The sequence below is a fragment of the Prunus mume genome, linkage group LG2 (genome assembly GCF_029339155.1).
Source record: "Prunus mume cultivar Tortuosa linkage group LG2, ASM2933915v1, whole genome shotgun sequence".
Taxonomy (NCBI): domain Eukaryota; kingdom Viridiplantae; phylum Streptophyta; class Magnoliopsida; order Rosales; family Rosaceae; genus Prunus; species Prunus mume.
In genome coordinates this window covers 18,870,000-18,890,475 of record NC_142699.1, presented here as the reverse complement: position 1 = coordinate 18,890,475, position 20,476 = coordinate 18,870,000, and the positions used below count along the sequence as shown (strand labels likewise).

General features: G+C 36.8%; 2 protein-coding genes across 2 annotated transcripts; both read right to left on the bottom strand.

Annotated features, from left to right (window-relative positions):
• Nucleotides 1–9: 9 nt before the first annotated feature.
• On the bottom strand, nucleotides 10–3,931 carry NIK2 (NSP-interacting kinase 2). The gene is made up of 11 exons (XM_008245531.3): nucleotides 3,407–3,931; nucleotides 3,181–3,313; nucleotides 3,005–3,076; nucleotides 2,782–2,925; nucleotides 2,583–2,654; nucleotides 2,417–2,476; nucleotides 2,212–2,309; nucleotides 1,778–1,927; nucleotides 1,352–1,693; nucleotides 767–1,146; nucleotides 10–665 (listed from the first exon to the last, which is right to left on the bottom strand). Exons 1-11 carry the CDS (start codon nucleotides 3,510–3,512, stop codon nucleotides 345–347), a joined length of 1,878 nt encoding a protein of 625 aa, XP_008243753.2. The 5' UTR covers nucleotides 3,513–3,931; the 3' UTR covers nucleotides 10–344.
• A 6,338-nt stretch (nucleotides 3,932–10,269) lies between these two features.
• Nucleotides 10,270–11,857, bottom strand: LOC103341978 (Adenosylmethionine decarboxylase family protein). The gene has a single exon (XM_089046723.1). The coding sequence runs from the start codon at nucleotides 11,655–11,657 to the stop codon at nucleotides 10,584–10,586; it is 1,074 nt and encodes a 357-aa protein (XP_088902849.1). The 5' UTR covers nucleotides 11,658–11,857; the 3' UTR covers nucleotides 10,270–10,583.
• Nucleotides 11,858–20,476: the final 8,619 nt, after the last annotated feature.

The window sequence follows — 20,476 nt, the reverse complement described above, 5'->3', positions numbered from 1 at the left end:
CACAACCAGTTTCAGGACTCAAAATTCCATTGAAATCGAGAAAGCAAACAAAATTCTGTCCTAGAACATTATTGTTACAATCTCAAGAACCCAAGTTGGATGTTCTGAGGAAAACTATTCACTCAAGATCAATCGGAAAGGGCATGTGACACTCGATCTACACGTCAGTTTCTCATATCTGATTCTGTACAGTCGAAGTTTTAACACAACTCTTTGGAGCTTCAATTTGATGCTTATGATAATATACAACAAACTCAATCATTTCTGACTCATATTCATGGTATCAACTTCCATTCCATTATGGATATCATTTTTCTCTGCTTTCTTTGTTGTGAGAGTAAGTATTATCTTGGTCCAGAGAGTTCCATTGCTTGTGCAAGCAATGAAGAGTCGTCAGTAAGATCAGAGTAGCGCTCGGAAGAGGAAAATTCATTGGCTCTGCACCTATTTGATTCAGCTCTCTGAGAAGCTTCCCATTTCTCTGCAAGTCCATCTCCTTCGAGCATTCGAACGACTTCGGACATCTTGGGTCTTTGACTGGGAAGATTTTGAGTACATAAGAGAGCTACTTGAATCATTTCTTCGAGCTCGATTGGATCATAGTCATTTTTCAGTTCCTTGTCAACTAGCACATCAAACTTCTTTTCCTGTTGGATTTTCTTTACCTGCAGTAAAAAGTGTTGAGTTAACTACATCAACCGAAGCATAAACAACCCTCAAATTTCTTTTGAAACAAATCCAAGGAAAACATCTCTGTCTGGCTCACCCAGTCAAGTATGGCTCCTTTCTGGTTTGCCGCTTTCCCAAACTCCAGAGCTCTTTGGCCTGATATTAATTCTAGTATAAGAATCCCAAACCCAAAAACATCAGTCTTCTCAGAGGACTGGCCAGTTGAGAGGTACTCTGGGGCTATGTGCCCCACAGTACCTCTCACGGCAGTTGTAATATGTGAATCATGGTGATCCAACAGCTTTGCCAACCCAAAATCTCCCACCACAGCCTCACAGTACTCGTCAAGCAGAATATTTGCAGCCTTGACATCCCTGTGAATTATCTTGGGGTCACACTGCTCATGCAAGTATAACAATCCCCTTCCAGCTCCCAGTGCAATCCTTTTCCTTGTACTCCAATCCAGGGCTGGCTTGGCTACAACAGAGGAAGTAAACTATGACTGTTTTATTGATGTATCAAATTTGTGTGTTTAATCATCACTAAATACAAAAGAATTCTAACCAATAAGAGACTTTAATTAAAATTTTGCACGTAGGTAAAACAGCATAACATCTTACTCCATGTAACATGTTCTTAGAAAATTAACAAGTAAACAGAGTGCAGATCAAAGGCTCTTTACCTTTGAGACGCGAAGCAACACTACCATTGGACATGTAAGGATAAACCAAAAGCCTCTCTTTGGCTGTCATGCAAAATCCATAAAGCCGGAGAAGGTTGCGATGCACTGCTAGGCTGATCATCTCAAGTTCTGTCTGAAATTGGATTTCACCGCCTATGGCATTAGCATCCTTGAGCCTTTTGACCGCTATTACCATACCATCTCGGAGACATCCTTTGTAGACATTTCCAAAACCACCCTTGCCAACCAAGTTTTTGCTACTGAAGTTGTGTGTTGCAGCTTGAAGTTCTCTGAAGTGAAACGACCTCAGATTTCCAAGGCAAACTTCTTCATGATGTTGTTCTGAAATTTCTAATTAAGTGTTAGAAAATACAGCTTGTTGAAAGTCTAATTAGTCATTATTCGCATGCACAAAAGTATACCAACCATTAACATCTAAGAATATCTGTTTGTTGTGTTTTTGCCTCCACCAAAGAAGGAAACCAAAACCAAGAATTAGAAGACAGATGCAGCCTAGGCTTGAGGCAAACGCCAAGGCAATTTTGTGGCTCCTAGGTCTCCCAGCAGGTTGAGCATCTTAAGACACAATAAGAAAATCAAGTTAGGGTATTTGCAAGAAGTTGTTGAATCGTGAAGATAAATAATACTGAAGGAGAGCAAAACGAAAAGTAGATTTTGAAATTCAAAATAGAACCAGAAGGTAACATAACCTTAAAGCCAGTGATGGCGCATAAATTATATAAAACATAAGTGTTTCATTAGCTTAAAACCAAAGCCAAAAGGATGATAATATTTCAAGAAGTGGAGAAGTTCAAAGTTTGAAAAGTAAAAGAAACCGGCAATAAGCAGGAACTATATACTTTGTGAGTTATTCGAGGGAAAAGCTGGCGGCATCCTCGTTGTTTCAAAGCAGTCTTGCTTTATTCCAGCGACACATATCAGAGGATTTCCCACAGCACTGTGTCAATTCAGAAACTAAATAAATGAGTTTTAGTTATTCATCTTCTGTATTGAAGAGGGAAACAAAAAACTGGGAGGAGGAAAAGAAACATTGAAATGACTCACTTGAATGTTTTAGCAGGAAACCTGGGTACTGGACCACTCAAATTATTAAAAGACATGTCCCTAAACCATCAAACAAAATCCACAGAAACCTTAATTAAGATCATATTTCAACAGGAATAGAAAGTATAATTAATCTTGATGTGTGAAGTTTGGAGAGAATTATTACAGAAAGGCCAGCTGGGTCATGTTAGCAAAAGATGAAGGAATTGCACCGGAGAGACTGTTATTGTTTAGCCGCCTGCTTGCAACATAAATAACCATTATGACCATCCACTAAAATACACTTCCAAACTATTTGACTATGTTTCTTTTCTCAGTGACTGATACTTTCAGTTTTGGAAACAAAATTTCTGAATTGAACTCACAGGTATTGTAGGCTTTTCAAGTGGGATAGAGTGCTGGGAATTTGACCATTGAACAAGTTGCTGGACAGATCAAGTGTTTGAAGCTTTTGGAGCTTCCCAAGCTCTGGGGGGATTGATCCTGTTATATGGTTATCCTGAAATGTTCTGCAAAACACATTTTTCAGTAAAATATATAGGATATTCAGATACAGATATATTGCTTTAAAAATAATTGATTGCTCACACAAGCTGAAGATTTGTCAAGTTTCCTATACTTGGTGACAAAGTGCCTGATAAATTCTGGCTTGGAGTTCCCCTGCACAAAAACCATTGCAAACTACATAAGATACTTATTTATTAATGCATGGTGCATTTTTCAATTTCTTAATTAGTGTTTTGGTGTTTTCCAGCACTACTTACAGGCCAATGACTAAACCATCAAGAGAACAAGTGACCATATTCCAGATGCAGGGGTCCACAGAAGTTTCATCCCAATTTTTAAGAACACCACGAGGATCCTTCAGAGCCTCTTTAATGCCCATTAAGGCTTGCACTAGAGAAGAAGAAAAACAAAAACAAAAATTGTTTGTGTCCTGGTTTTTCAATGGCTAAGCAAAAATGATCAAAATCTGCAGAATTCAGTTACCTTCGGGGTTGACACCCTTTGGAGAAAGCAAACCAGTCACAGAAGTCGTCCACAAGCACAAAAGGGCCACAAAGCACAAAGCTTTACCTTCCTTCCTAATCTCCATTGAGTTGCAGGTCCAAAAAGAAGAGGTACCCAAAATATTATGATATGAGCTCCTTCTTTTTCAATGAAGAGAAGTAGTTTGAAATTTTGAAAGCTTCCACAGAAGCAATCTGCAACTGGGTTTATCCGATAAACTTCAAAGTTGAAACCTTTGTGTTGTAATGCGTATGATGATTTGCATCAGAGGCAAAAAACCAGTACAACGCCTCGTGCTTTGCACTACCAGAATTGCACTCACTCACTCAAGGCTTACTGACAGACCCAAGAGCCAAGAAGCAGAGTTCTGGTTTGGTTGTAAAAAGACTTAAAAGATAAAGAGCATGCCTGGCCTGCCAGTCACTGGTTCAGTTGAGAAAAGGAAAGGAGAGAATATATAAAAGCTAAAGATGAGCAAGCAACACTCACTAACCAAGTCTAGATAATTGCAAAAGAAAATTCCTTCAATCATGTATTGGGTTAAAGAAAAGGGTCCTGCATTTTTAATTATTTTATTATTCTCCTGATTATAAAATGCAAAGCAAGTGAAGTATTACCTGTTAAGCACTGTAAAAGTTATAATTAGGGCATCTTAATCAAAAAATGACGCTATGGTCAGGTTTAGCTCTTGCTGTCAGTTAGAGAGAGAGAGAGGGAGAGAGAGAGGGAAAATCTGCACAGTATTTGGCTCTGATATGCTAAAGCTTCCATAGTGGCTCCCTGAGAATCCAACATTCCACTAACTTGGCCATTTATATTGATTCTCAAATTCGGTCGTATATTTTTCTAATAATTATTAAATAAAGTTGAATATATAGGCTCAAGGTCACATTTTCAGTCGATTCTGTTTCGTTTTAACTTGACCAATCTGAATAAAGAGACTATCATCATCGAATCAAAAAAATTCCATCTTAATAAATGTTCTTAATAAACGATCATATTTTGAATTCAGCAGGAACAAAGCCAGTGGTTTGTGTTGTGGGAAAATGGGAACCCATCAATTCAACAGAACAGTCATAAAATTTACCTAGAGCAAGTTCTGAAGTTGGTTTACTTGTTCAAAAGTAAGATTTTCTCAAAAGAAGAAGAAAACAAGAAAATCTCACTCACAAAAAAAACTGTTTGTGCTAAAGATAGATGAAGAGATCGGTTGATGCTTACAACGTTACACTCTGTCTTCTCATTCAACAGACATCCCTTCAATAAACAAATCAAGAGTGGCCACTTTTAAAAGCAAAAGCAGCTCCTCCTCTCGTTCTCTCTCTGGTTAAAAGTAAATAAACATGCAATTTGTGTGGCCCCTACATATCTGTCCTCCTCCTGCTGATGAAGAACCAATGGTTCTGGCCTCACTAGGCAACACAGTGCTTTACGTGTGCCTGCGGTGCACCCAAAATGGGAATGTGGGCCCACCATCTCCAGAATCAAAATATAACACCAGGCAAGTGAATTTGGAACGATCATTTAGAGCATTCATAGTGGGAAAGTGTATATGGGGATATATGTTAAATATACACTTCAAGTTCATTGGAATCATCTCTAATAGAGAGATGTAAATGGATGTAAATATACATCACAATTATGGGAATGTAAAATAATATGTATATTTACATCTATTTTTACATCCTTGCAGTGAGGATCCACTCAAGAAAAAGAAGAAAAATGAAGAAAAGTCAACATAAAAGGTTGGGACTCACGGCTACAACCCCATTAGAACAAAAACATATTTACACTCCCGAAGGTGTAAAGGGGATATAAAAATAGTTTTACACCCCGAATTTACATTCCCCCACACGGTGGATGCTCTTATACTTTTAGCATATATATATATATATATATATATATATGTTGCACATTAGCTGCACGTGGAATGTAGACCCCACAGACTCACAGTGCCCGTTGACTTGATGTTCAAACGTTTCTTTGGACGAATTGCCTATTGTTTTCATGATTATCAATCTCAGATTCTATAGTAAAGTTGATCCAATGGTTATCATTTGTGTTCAAACATAAAGATGATTAAGATGGGAATAGCACTTTATAAAGGCGTTTGCAACTTGACAAAGCAACTTAATTTGAGGGGCATTTTTTTAATAATCCGCACGAGTAAGTTTTCAGTGGTAATATTTCGTTTCTGAGTAAAAGTTAATGTTGTTCATAAGCATATGCAAGCTGTAAGCTCATATGTCTTAAATCTTAAAATTAAGTTTACCTCGAAACCTAATTGATTAAGGTAAGTGTGCGCCTCTTATACCTAAATTTGAACATCTTTTTGTACATTAAAATAATTTAAAATATCCATTATCGTTGAAAAAAAGAATTACAAAGAACTGTATCACTTCAAAGTTTGAAGAAAAAAACCCACAAAACCTAGATGGAAATCTGCACTTACAATTATAGCTGCTAAATGTTGCTATGCGATGCATGGCGCTTGAATTTCTCTAATTAAAAATAGATAAAAATGCATGGCAATCATGAATGATAAAATAGAACTGGTTTTGTGTCAAGTAAAGATTCCTAATACGACCTGTCGTTTGTGGCCCCTCCCCCTTCATGTTCACTGACACGCACTTATCTCCCTTGTGGTTGGAACATGCAAGGATGGAATTGATTAAGAACCAGAGGGACTTTGGAGTAATTGTGCACAAATTGTCTTTCACTTGACAAAGATATGGTTCTGCCGTTCCTGTCAATTGGGTCATCTCACATATCTGTCTTCCTTCCTTTGGCTCCATGTCCAGTTCATTTCATGCCTTTAATCACCTCACTCTACCAACCAACCCTTTAATTTCCACCTTTTTTTCTTTTCCATCCCCTGATTAGCAGAATCCATGTCCAATTAACAAATCAAGGAAATTTCCCAGCCAGTTAGGTCTTTGGTCCTCTTGGAGCCAACAGGGAGTCAAACTAGTGGAATTATAAAGAGAAAGTTGACTACAATTGTAATCAAGATCATATGCACTACTAAAAGGAGGGGCTCTAGCTCCCCAAATGAGTAGGTAATTATTGTTCTTTTTTTACCACTTGACTAAGCTTGGCTTGGCTTGGTCTGCTTGAGTGGATTAATATAGCTACTGCTTTTTGAAAAATTTGTACCATCACATGCATGATTTTGTTTCTGGTTCTATTGCTCAAAAGATGAGGACATTGAATAAAATGGGTAGTCTCCCTAACCCCACATTGTCTCCCTACCCTCTCTCTCTCTCTCTCTCTCTCTCTCTCTCTCTCTCTCTCTCTCTTTATTTTCTTTGAGTACAAGTGATTGAGGGAAGGAGGTTTACACAAATATTCATTGGATGTCTATGGTTTTCGAACCTCTGGCCACATTGGTTCCTTTCTCTTTAATAATAACAAAAGAATTGCTCATTTCTGAATGCATTCCCTACCCACTAGAGTTTTGTACCAAATACAGAGAACTCTGTCATGATATCACTTTCCATGTTGTTCCACCATGCATTGTGTTTGATTCTCTCATGGGGCCATCTTCCTCATCATGTATGTACCTTCAATGCCCTTGCCTTGCCTTGACAATAATTCAAAAGGACAAGAGAACTTCCTCAACTCACTTTGTAAATAAAGTGATACTGGATAGTTTCAAGTCTTTTTTTTCTTTCTTTTGTTATGTTAGAGGAAATCGAATTTCGTATCATAATTCTAACTCATTAATTATCTTGTTCTCCTTTATCATTTGAGCCAGTCCTAAGGGATTGGATTGGTTTAAGATAGTCCAATACTAAAACTTAGTGAAGGTCTTATGAAATCCCCATGATGAGAAGCCCTTTTCTCAGTTAACTTAGAAATCGAACCTAAATGTTGTTGGTTTTGTGAATTATAAAGGCTCCTCAGAGGGCTGTTCATCAAAATGACTTGATTGTCAGTTTCAATTTTAGTTAAAGCACACACCTTTTTGTTATGGCTAAATGGAATAAATTCCTTTTCGAATGGTGCCAACTAAAAGCTTAGGATACCTTCTATCTACGCCATCAACCATCTTTATTTTCCTTTTCTAGTGCACAGATGACTTTACAATTCTCTCCCATTCTTATTAGCCCAAAGAAAATCTCTCTACATTCCTTATACCACCCAAAAAAAGAGTGGAGAAAAACTGAAAGTAAGCTTGCTTTATATATTTTAGAAGGAAGATGCTATGTAGTCTACTCTCTTTTCCATGAGTCTTTCAACTAACAAGATCAGATTCACACGAGTCCATGAGTTGGGAAATAAAAATCTAAGAGGAAAAAAATATATATACATGTATATTATTAGTATAGCAAAGGTAAATACGAGTTCATTCCCATGAAGATTGAAACCAATATTAAAGAGATGTACTAAATACTTAACTTGTAAAGCAATAAATTATTTTTCGAATTCAATGCAAATAAAATAGAACACAAATTGAAAGAGAGGGACATTATTACTGTGAAGACGTCATGTATTTTTTACCATTCCTCTCTACTTTTCACACTGTTTATAATGATGTCCACACGATAATAACGTGTGCACATCCGAATGATAGAATAACTGTATATGTATATGTATATGTATATATTCATGATTGGAGGGTTGGGGGTATTAAGTTTTGGTTTTAAGTTCCCCAATTCTCTACAAAAAAAACCAAGCAACTTAGTTTGTGAAAAGAAAAATATATATGCACCAGATTTTCTCTGTTCATTTTCAATTCAATCAGTGACAACTTGACAAGTAAGGCAGGCAACAGTGTTTGTGATTTTATCCATACAACTTGATCCTGTTTGTTTGATGGGGTGTCCAAAGGTAGAATCTTTGCCTCTTCAAATGAAGATCACAAAGTTAAAGGCTCTCTCTCTCTCTCTCTCTCTCTCTCTCTCTGTTGGCCAGCAAGGCTGTCTGGTTCACACAAACCAAACGTCCAAAGCTAATGCGTAGAACCCACTTTTTCTCAATAATTTGGTTTAACATGTTTTAGAAGGAGAGCATCTGCAAAAAGACAAATGTCATTTAGCGCACAGTGAAAATTAGACAAGACTAAAAACAAACCTAACAAAGCTTTTTCCCTAAGAAAACGTTAAAATAAAAAGTTAATCACTTTTTTGCAACCTTATTACCTGGCCGGCTGGCTTCCATACATACATGAAAATTCACAGGGCAATAACAGAACAGAGGCCTCGTCACAAACCGAAAGCTTTAAAAAAGCACCCTGATGACATGACAGATAGAACAATATAGGCCAAGTTGCCTAATCCATCTGCTTCTGCAATAATTGATATTGCAAACAATTTTAACCATTCATACATATAACATACCTCAATTTCTATATCATTTACATTGGACCGACCCCCTTGAGAATTATGAATTATTTGTCTCCCTTGGTCCCTCCCAATATTGGCAACATGTTTCAATTGCTTTTGAGCGGACAGGTTCTGATTAAAGCCTGTGCTATAAAAAGAAAAGAAAAAATGTTAGCACGGGCACAAGGAGGAGCCACAGAGATGAAAGATTTGAAAAGCCAGGCCCAGGACAATAGCTGATCTGCTAGCTCCTGTCTTACATGTACACAGATGAATAAAGCAGCTGTGTTCCCTGAGAAGCTGGACCCTCTTCTCGCTTGCTTCTAGGGACGACCAAACAAGCAAGCAAGCTTATACGAATACAATGACACATTTTCTTATCTATAGATACAAATTACAATACATAATATGTGTTCAGATTCAGATATATAAAAGTTAACAACTTGGTCGTTCCAGAAGAACTTTCAACCTGACATGCACAGCAGAAAAAAAAAACACGGAAATGTTCTATGGGGTTCAAATGTCTTTAGGGCCATACATACTTGTACTACTGTGTTGTGTGATTGGGCCTCTGGATCTCTCTTCATGAGAAATGTTCAAGGTGGTTTTTTTGCACTTGCTAATTACTTGTAGTTAATCTTGATGGTCCAATGTGGAAGTATACCAAGGGTCTTGATTTTCTGCAGAGGTGAATGAAAAAAAAAAGGGTAAAAAAACAAAAAGATTCGATGAAAAAGGAGGGGGAAGGGTTATTCTTCCATTTGCATACCCAGTAAAAGATTATGGGCTTCAAAAGATGAACTTGGTAGGTATGAGTATGACTCATGAGTGCGAAAGAAGAATAAAAGATCATCACATTTTGCCAAATGAATATTTCGATGTCAACAATTTTATTCTTCCCTTTTTGTCAAATTTCCCATATTGTTTTAAAACAACAAATGTGTGAAATTTCCCAAAATTCAGATGGAGATGGAGATGGAGATGGAGTTGTCAATGTCAAAAGTTGAGGCTGGGCAAGGAGCGGCTCATCTATGTTCCAGAGTTTATGGGACGCGGGCCAAGATTTTTTCATCTTGTTATCTACTGTTAGTCAAAAGTTAGGTAGCTTTAGTTTTCTTGGGATCTAGCAAGCTAGGCTAGCTGGCCCTGCACCTCCAGGCAACCGAAAAACAAAATAAGTTTGGTAGCTTGCCCCGTTTTTTTGACTAACAAACAAGGAGGAAATCGAAAACCACGCAAACGCCATAATGGATGGCGCGCACGCCCCGCTCTCGAGGTTTGAACTTTGAAGTTACTTGCCGGGTCCAACACAACAAAAATTAACGTATGGGCCAAAAGAGCCTGACTTTCAATATCCATCTCAACATCCATGCAGTGCAGCCCGGCATAAAGTTCAGAGTGAATAATTTCAAGGGGCATCGAAGCCCAACAACCTCATTTTTGCCATCCATACGATCCAAATGCAGTATTTACCAATTTACAACCCAGTAAACCTTCAAAGAGAGACAACACAGATGAACTAAATGTATGAATTGCCAAGGGGACAGAAACCCATCATCATAATCATCAGAATAAATAGCTAAACATAACCAAGGATGGTTAATAACAGATGTCTGAATCAAACAAACAATAACTAGAGCCCACCAAAGGCTTGTGCTGTATCAAGAGAAACAAGACTTTAACATGAATAGAAAAACTGCAGCAACAATAAAAGTAATTGAAGACAATTTTTAGACATGCTCAGGTTTTTACCATTATCAGGCCATTGCTGATAATGGTAATTTATTATTCGTAATCAGAAAATGCCGACCATAATAACTTTATTGTACTTAATCTTCTTCCTCTTCTTCATCTCTCCAGCAGCCTTTAAGAGTTGATCTAGGAGAACCACAGCGCTCGGTCTTGAGGAACCTATTGTAGACAATTGAACCACCCATTCCAAGCTCTTCGTGGGTGCTCTCTTCGCGACAGTATCCCTTCAAATCCACTGAAGATAGTTGCTGGAGTGACTTGGTAGCAACATCAGCGTGCACAGCAATGGAGAACTCCCTCGGTTGGAAACAAGCCAGGACCCTCTCAACCAACTGGTTGATATTCACATCTTTCAGATCATATCCAGCTGTTTCAAAACTTGCATAACTGAAACCATCTTCGGGTGTAACATGAATGGTTGAAATTGCAGCTCCTTCAATGGAATTCATGGAATAACCACAGGGGTCAAACTCGAAATCGCAAATATCAGAATCTGGAAGGATCTTTCGGATACCAGAATCGTTTGTCATTGCAGCTGCAGAGCTTAATTGGGATTTGTAGAACACAGAAGCCTTCTCCCTGTCCAAACCAGTCATGCACATTTCTAGAGTGTAAACAGGGTCAGCTAAGCTTCCTGATTCAGCAGAAGCAGAATACACATGCCATTTCTGAGGTCCATCTGACCGGCCCATCACATACGCCCTGCTTCCTGAACCAAGCTTTCCAAAGTAGCCGTCAAGGACAGAAACTTCTTCTGAGAAGTTACGATGAGGGTATGACTGTGCCCCTGGAAAAATGAAACTTCCGCGAGTGTACTTCACAGCTCTCACAGCAAGGGAAATGGTTTCAGCCAACTTCAGGAGAGGCGGGATCACAAGGAGCAACTTGGTTGTCCCACAAGTTTTGATGATCATCTTGTACGGATAAATAAAGAGGCTTGACTCAGAAAGAACATAGGAGTCCACATGATCATTTGACAATGAAGAGACGATAGTGCATTCAGCTTCGTCAAGAAGGGCATCTATCTGAGCTTTGGCCAGAGATCGAAGACCCCTTCCTTCAGGATCAACGAAGATGCTCGGTTCAAAAAATGATATTTCTAGCCTCTTTTCGAAACCTTCAAATCCAATTGCAGAGACCGCCATGGCCATATCAACAAACAGGAACGATTATAGTTGCAAGAAGACCCAAAAAGCAAACAGAATACAGTCGCAAAGATACTACAGTCGCTAAGAGAGAAGAGAGGAAGATGCTGATCGAAGTAAAGACACAAAAACCAACTAAAGCAATAAAAGTTTATGAACCACGTCTTGTGGTTAGGTTTCCGATCGAGGAATATCAGGATGGTTTGCGAGCGCACTGCACAAGATGGAAGCAGAAAGTTAGCATTTTTCATGTACAATGATTACTTCCACAATTAACCCAGCTAGAAGGAACTCATAACCAAACTCTACGATAAAATGGCAAACCGAAACTTACGTTGGAGTAAGCAGCAGATCTGAACTTCTTGATTCCACCGTTGGGTCGGATGTCTTCGATGCTGTATCCAAGAGGTGCTTCATAGAATAAGGATTTACTACTACTAGAATTCTTTTTACCACCTTTAGACTCCATTAGATCATTCAGTTCTTCCTGTTGACAGCCAACCAAAAAAGATTTCAGTTATCAGAAACAAATAATTAAAAGAATTAGAGTATAGATCTACATGTAGAGAAATGTGGAACAAATCCCAGTAAAGAAATTTTCTCAACATCACAACATGTAGCTTATGAAACAGATTGAGTCTATATGTTCAGAATCCAAATTATTCTTCCACAAACATGCAACATTTTTAGCCCAAATGATTTTTTTTAAAACAATACAAACTATTAGATTAGAACACAAAAAGGACAAAAAATTTCTCGAACATTACTGGTACATGACAAAAAAATCATTCATTTTAGATGGATTTCGTGGACAGATTTAATTAAAATATTTATGAAAATACGAATATATAAAATCATTGTGCAAGTTAAATCACCCTATTTGATGCAACAAAAGGAATTCCAAAACACAAATTTTAATCCAGCCCCAAAAATCCAAACCCATATAACCCAATCAGTTCTACCGTGGTAAACAAAACATCAGATAAAAATTAAAACTTTAACAAAGAATGATAGCATATGCAGGTTATCAAAGGTTCCTCATTTTCCACACAGACCACATGGACAAATAATCAAATACCCATTGAAATGAAGAAAAGAAACAATAAACATATGAAAAGGAAAAATAATCGAACTTACAAATATGAAAAATTGTTGGGCGTTCTCTTAGAACTATAAGCCAACGGCTTTCGACCTCCCCCGAAACCTCTAGATGAAATCAATAAGAAAATCGAACGAACCAGCGGGCGGCGAGAAAATGCAGATATCAAAAGGGAGGCGGATCAAAAACCCTAGAAAAATTTGATTGTTGCTGTGGCTGTTTTGTTTTTCTGGAAAATGATAGAGGTATGGAGCATATTTATAGAGTACGTGAGACTGCTTTCCAAGTTTACCCCCGCTTAATGGTGAAAAGACGACCATGCCCCTACGCTCTCAAGTCTGGCATGATAGGCTGGCGACGTTGATTCTTGGAAACAGCCGGGCCTTTCAATGATAACTTTTTTTTTTCTTCGGTCAAAACTTTTTTTATTATTCACGGATCATGCATTCTTTCCGTTTCTTTTTAACTTTTTTTAGTTAAAAATAATAATTATCAGTAATCAAAGGTTTTAGGGGCAAGAAAATTTCTTAATAGCAAATAATAATAATATTTGAAATATGGAAAGTTTATTTATCTTGGTAATTCAATATTGGAAAGTTGGTAAAGTTGGAAGAAAGTTTTAAAAAGGCATGTAAGTGAAATTTATCGCTGATGTATTATGTTCATATATTTACGATGTAGAATTGATAAACCATTCATTTGTCTACTATTTTAGGATTTAATTGTCTACAATTATTACTTTGAATTTTCTATTGTAGTGGGACTAACCGTTATAATAAATAAAAAGCTAGAGGTTACGGATTTTAATTTTATTTATTATAAAAATATTGTAATTAAACAAAATTAACTCAAATGCTACAACTAGTGAAGGCTTAACTTTTTAGTCTTTTTACTTTTGGATTGGTGAAATTTTTGGTAGGTTTGGGATTCGAGTATGAATAGAATAAGGGAAAACGACAAAGACAGACAGAATCAGATTCGCGTGGGAGGGCTGAAACGGCAGAGAGGCCTATCTCTACATTTAGATTTGTGGGGGCACTTTTTCGCGATAAGATTGGTGCGCGGTGAGGGCTGTTTTAAACACAGCCACAAACCTTCTGACACGTGTTCGACCTGTGTGGCTGTAACTTTTTCGTTTTTTTCGTGTTTTTTTTTTCTCCTCTAATTAGCTAACTTGGTTTTCTGTCCACCCGTTCCACTACTCTTTGTCGTGCATGGGCAACCTGTCAATTATTGTAAATTTTATGCCTCCCTTATTTTCCTGCAATGATTAACAGAAAAAGAAACCTAATAATTTCAACAGCCACCGGATTTTAAGCATTTTCCTTGTAATTTCAACAACTTTATATATATGTTATAGAAGTGTGGCAAACATATGGAAAGTATGAATCACAATAATTTTGCTAGTTTTTAGTTTTTTGCAGCTCATAAAAATACATATAAAAAACTAAAGTAAATAGCACAAAATAAAGTTTTTCAACTTGACTTTCAAACTAGTGATTTTACGTTTGAAATTCCGTAATAACATGGTAGTGTGTGTTCCTGTCTCTTTCTAATTTAGAGTATCTTTGTACTAACAAAAAAACACATCTACTTTGTTATGAAGAGTTTGTTGCTCAAACAGTCAATAATTCTTATTTATGCGCTTGAAGTTATGTGCGAATATAATTGTCGATATATTTGTAAATAAATGAAACCAAGAAGTTTGTGGAAGGGCAATTAGACCAAATCCCTTCGTAATTGGATTCCTACTCACCACGATTCACAAGATTTTAAGATGCCATGCCGAAATTTCAACACTAACTTTGCTAGGATTCGGGAACATATAGCATATTATATGTGTAAAGAACATCTAGCCCGTTTTCTTTATTTGCTTTTTGTGATTAAGAAACCAAAAAGAGGGAAGCCAAATGAGAGCGTGGAGTATTTAACAACGTTATCTGTGACATGGAGATGTGCCCTTTGGGGCCGCCGCCCTTGAGATTAGTCAATCAATCCCTATTCCTTAAGATATTCCTTGCTCCTTGATGAAGAAATTGAATTAAATTAAGTATCGGCCTGCCATTCATGTTCAACACTATTGGCACTGTGTAAGTATTGGGCTTCATCAGCATCACTTGGATCTGGAAAGAAACGTGGGATAAGTTCTAACGCACTAAATTAATTCTTGTATCTTATGGACTATTTGCAACGAATGAAAGAATCTGAATATGTTCATTTGGCCAAATCATCTTATTTTTGTCAAACAAAGCGTATGAGAAATCTCAGATATATTCAGATTATATTCTTCTCCAATATGAAGGTATTTATAAAGAAGTATAAAGATGTGTTAATTCTGAATACAATTTTATTAACTTAAATTAAAGTTCAACAAGCATGTTAAATGTTAAATGTGCATGCATGGCTTATAATAAGGCTTCAGACACCTCTCTATGGCAACTGATTGCATATTTATTTGAATATAGAGTTGTATTACGGTCAATCACTCATACGTACATGAGTGGTTTCTTTATTATTATTATTTTTTGTTGAGAAAATATGAAATTATATTCATAAATCACTAACTACAATGAATCAATACAAACTAACCTTAAAAGACAAATACAAACTAGCCATAAAAGACTATTATAATATCGAAGCGATCTAACATTAAAATTAAGACAATTACAAGGGTTGATGAGTTTTTGAATACATTGCCCAGCTACTAGTGCCTATATTGAATATCGAGTCATAAAGACTTCTAATGCTTAAACGCTCGTTAATACTGTTGTTAATACAAATGAATTATCCGAGAATCAAGGCCCCTCCATGATTAGTAATAATATTATTCTCAAGTAAGTATGGAGATGAGACATTGGTGAGCTGTGAGGCACTTGAAAAGCTCCAATAAAAAATGAAAATGAGGTCAGCTATTGAAAGATTTTTTGATAATCATAACCCAATTATAGTCCGGATGGCTTTTGAGTTAGGAGAAAGGAAGCAGCAAAAATGGGCTGAGGCTAATCAGCAACAAATAATAAAGCTTGGCAGCTTGGATACTCAAGATTGAGGAGTTTCAATTTAAAAAGCCATGCCATGCTCATAATTTATTGTATACGAAGTACTTCACCAAAGCAATTTAATTTGTTTAGCATTTTAATATGGTCTGCAATCTAACGTGTTGGACCTCTCTTATCTCTTCATCTAATTGTTGGGCTTTGAGGCTTAATTTGGCCCATATGCAATCCTCTTCTTGTTGGGGGGCTGAGCTATTTTTCGTTACATGATCAATAAAATCAGAGGAAAATTAATGAAATCAGTGCAATTGCTCTGTTTGACCAAAAAATAAACAGGGGCAACGTAAAGTGCATAAGGTTGGCGTGCAACTAGCATGTCTAACTTCCTACCGATCCTTGATTTTGTGTGATGCTAACTAATTAAGGTGTTGTAACAACTTGTTAGTCCCTCTTTCCTTCCTTTTCCAAGCCGATTTTTTTTGGGAATGGAGCAGGAGAGAGGAAGAGGTCAAGTCAACACAAATGCCCGATTAGATTTTTGGCTTGCGAGAGAACTCATTCAATTTCGGATAAAATTGAAAGTTGGATCAGGTTGAGAAAGGCAGACAAGCATGCGTTGGGCCCTAGCAGCTTGCTTCTTCTGGCCCGATCGTGGTTTATGTAGGCATGCCACTATTAGGGATGGGACCAGCCCTACAGACTTGGTATATGTGATGTAGAATGTTTTGTTTGATGGACGTGTGCTTGTTCTGGACCTCTAATCAAGCCATTATTCTCCAAATCGGGTACTGGCATAGATAAGTTATTTTCTATGCTTCAATTAAGAGGATTTCAATATTCTTTCAATCATGTGTCTAAGGCTTGGAAAGTATGAACAATACCTAACCAAACAAAAAAACAGATGTTGTGGTCAATTCTCCATTGATTGGGCTCGGAGACCTAATTTGGGCTGTAGATAACCCCGAACTGGGTTAGGATTGAGTTAATTCGGGCATGAACAAACCCTTGTTCTCAAGTTGATAAAGCCATGTTCGGACGTAGAACCCTTATCTTGGGCCTGTCCAGTAATAAACAGTTATAACAAAAGATTCAAATATAAAAATGCGGGAAAGTAAATTACTAGAAAGTAAAATATGAAAAAGATAAATGGCAAGAATGTAAAGTGAGATCAAGGTAAATTGCAAAGAGAATAAAGTTCCATAAGCTGGAGATTTCTCTATCTAGCTTCGACATGATAACAAGTTAAAACGAAAACCATAGATTTCTCCATTTAGCTGTTTTTAAAAGAACAAGTTACAATATTAAGGAGATTCGATATTTATGTTATCCAATCTCTATAAGTTTTAGATGTTTAGAAGAAAACTAGATTGACTTTTTAAACAAGAATTATACCATGAAGATGGCAGAGCAATAAAAGATAAACGCAGGAGTTGTCAATTAGTTATTTGGGCAGCAAGTTGGCTATTTGAAAATCTTGAAGTTTGTTCAAGTGTTTATAAGACGTTACATCTGATTTTGGAGAGATAATCCTCGAATGTTGTTGTTGAGCCTTTATATTTATAGGCAGAAATTTTGAATCAATGACTGTAAAGGCTGAAGGACAATACTCGAGTGTTGTCCAAGGTTAGCTGCAGATTTGTCCTCGTGAGTCGATCCATAGGTGGGAGAAGAGGTCTCTCAAATACAAATACTGGTTTCAAGGGATATCCCTTTGATTTGTCGTCCTTTCGCCGCTGGAAAACCAGTTGGAAGACCGCTCTTCTCGGTTTTGGCATCAATCAACCATCTTGCTTCCTTGCTAAGAGAGACATCGGTCAAGTCATTCTTAATGGCGAAAATCCATATTCAGAAGGTCATGTGAGTCAACTTGGTAACGGTTTACCCATTTTCTAACTTTAGTGTGGGTTAAGATTGGGGTCTTCGCAACATGGGTTTTTGAGTAGATTTTACCAATTAATGACCCAAATCCAAAAAAGCATTTTATTTTATTTTATGGTTTTGAAAGAAAGAAACTGGGCTTGGGTTTAATGTAATCTTATTTGAAAAACAAACTAACTTTGACCCATTTTCCAAATATGGTACAAACACAACTCCATTTCATGATTTTTGCATGCATGACTAAGGAACACGTTGTATTTTTCATTTAAACTCATAACCACCTTTAACAAAATAAAGATTGAATGCCACTATACCAAATACTCATTAACTTTCATAGTACAATATCTATGTCTACGTAAGATGATAATGATGACGATTCCAACATTCGAAAGCTAGCTGGGCAAAACTTATACACTAAACTCGACGATACGAGTGAATTTCTTTAATAAACATAAAAAGATACACCTAGTCAAGGAGGACATAATGAGGCTTACCCTTAAAATGCATATCTATCCATAAATAAAAGTTCCACAAATGCAAAAACTAAAACTAAAATCAAAAGTAAATGCAATGCAAAATAAAATAAAACAAAACTATCGATGCTTAGATCTCTTAAATTCTTAAATTATCAATACATTATCGATATTATTAGAAAACTCTCTTTCATCCCTTATTAAACCCCAGATTACTCAAATTAAAATTAAAGTTATATAGAAAATAGAGGGAGAAAGAAGATGTTGATGTCGAGTAGCTAAAAGATAGAGAAACAAGTTAATGTCGTATAGCCAAAAGAAATAGAGAGAAAAGACATAGGACCATTTGAATGGGCAAAGAAGATATGATATACATTTTGCTTTTAATTTTGGACTCTACTTATAACATATGCAGGTATTATTTTCTTTGAAAAAATTTGGGTTGGACAGACATCCAACCTACTTTGTGCACAGAACCCTAAAATCCTAAAATCCTCTTCTTTCCCTAGAATTTTCTTGGTTGGCTACTTGTTTGTTGTTGCTGCTTCTCCCCTACAACCCATCCTCATATATGAGATCATGTTATGGAGGTGTGGGTTTGTAGTTTAGTGGTCCATTTGGACCAATACTTGATCTTGGATCGCTTGAGCATGATGCATGTTAGTGGCTTGCTTCCCCAATCCCACGCTCTATAGATACTCTTTGTTGGTTCCCCTGAACCTTCTTCTTCTTTTGGCTGCGGCGGCAATTGCTTGTTGTTTCTAAGGTTTGATTTTAGGGTTTTTGTGTTTTGGGTCTAAATTTTGTGTATTATGGATTGAGCTTATATTTTGTTTAGTTGAGCCTTGTTTTTATTTTTCTGACTTTTGTATTGGGCTTTTATGCAACTCTCTATGGTAATGACATGTTCATTCATTTGAAGAAAAAAAAAAAGGGAGTAAAGTACTTTGAGATGTGTTAGATATATATAATCAATTTAAAAGTTTCTGATCATACGCCTTTGAGGCCATGGTTTCATCAACAATAAAAAATTAGCTGTTGTAAAATCGCACTAGAGACTAAGACATACCATAAGCTTATGAGTCAGAAGACTGGGATCTTTATCCCACAAATGCTAATAACGTCCTATTGGCTTGTTGCTGACCATAAAAAGTTGTAAGATAAAGAGTTGTAGGGACCAGTTCATACCAAATCATGCAATTCATATGCAAATTGTGCAAAGGAAAAGTTGGACCTGAGCACATACGGGGTGTGTCACCCGGTAGTTATCGTGCCTCAAACGAACACCACTTAATTTTGGCTATGGCAAGGTTCAGGCCCAAGGGAAACTGGGAAAGCTATGTGCCCTTGTTTAATTCACAACATCAGTAGTCTGAGGCAGTGTGTCAGTCATCTTCGTCTGACCTTGATAAATATATCTTTTGAACATTCTATTTATGAATCCATGCACGTTAGTCGTGACTGGTGTCATCTCTGCAGCCAAGTGATGTACATGTACAGTATAGCCATTTGTTCTACATCATTGTAACCATTCTAGTCACAAGCATACATGCCTCCAGCACAAGTTCATGGTGTACCTTCGCTGCTGTAAATGATTAGAGGCGCTGGTATATGTTGAACAGTAAGTAATATCATGATTAATATTTCCTCCAGATTCCATAAACGTGAAGTCCCATTTTCTTTCTTTGTCAAAGACAAAGTTATGAATTCATTAAAACAAAAACTAATCAGAGAAATGAGAAAGATCTTATCTGTTAGGCAATTTATCTTCATTCCGAAAATGGAGTTTTGAATATCTTCATTGGCTTATAGGCCTTGAACTTCTTCCTCATGCATGTGGACAAAATCCACAAGATTTATTTACTGAGTTTCACTATACCAAACGATTACATGTCTGCCACATGAAATAAAAACTGAGACCAACCTTTAGGAGACTTGAAAATCGTGGAGAATTTTTAGAGGAAAATTGTCTAATAAAATATTGATACTAAAGATTTATATTACTTATTTTATGCTATGTAGATAATCAAGTGAGAGTGAAACACCCTCCTTTGAAGGATCTAGTCTGCCCCCCACCCCAATTCAATTGGTTTGTTATAGAAATATGTAATGCCAATAAAAATTTGAATAACGTCCGCATACAACTTGAAAAATGTGAAAACGTATTTTACTACAACTCCAGCGCCTTGAAGGATTGTGGTGGTTCCCTTTCTTAGTTTATATGATAGAACGAGCAAGTGCAACGCTAAATTGCCACAATATCATGCAAATTAGTGAAACCATAAAATGTAGAGTATATAAGTTCTTATCTTTTTGGGGTCTTCATGCCCCCATTGTAGTTCAAATCGATGGATTGGTGTGCCTATTGGAGCACAAGTG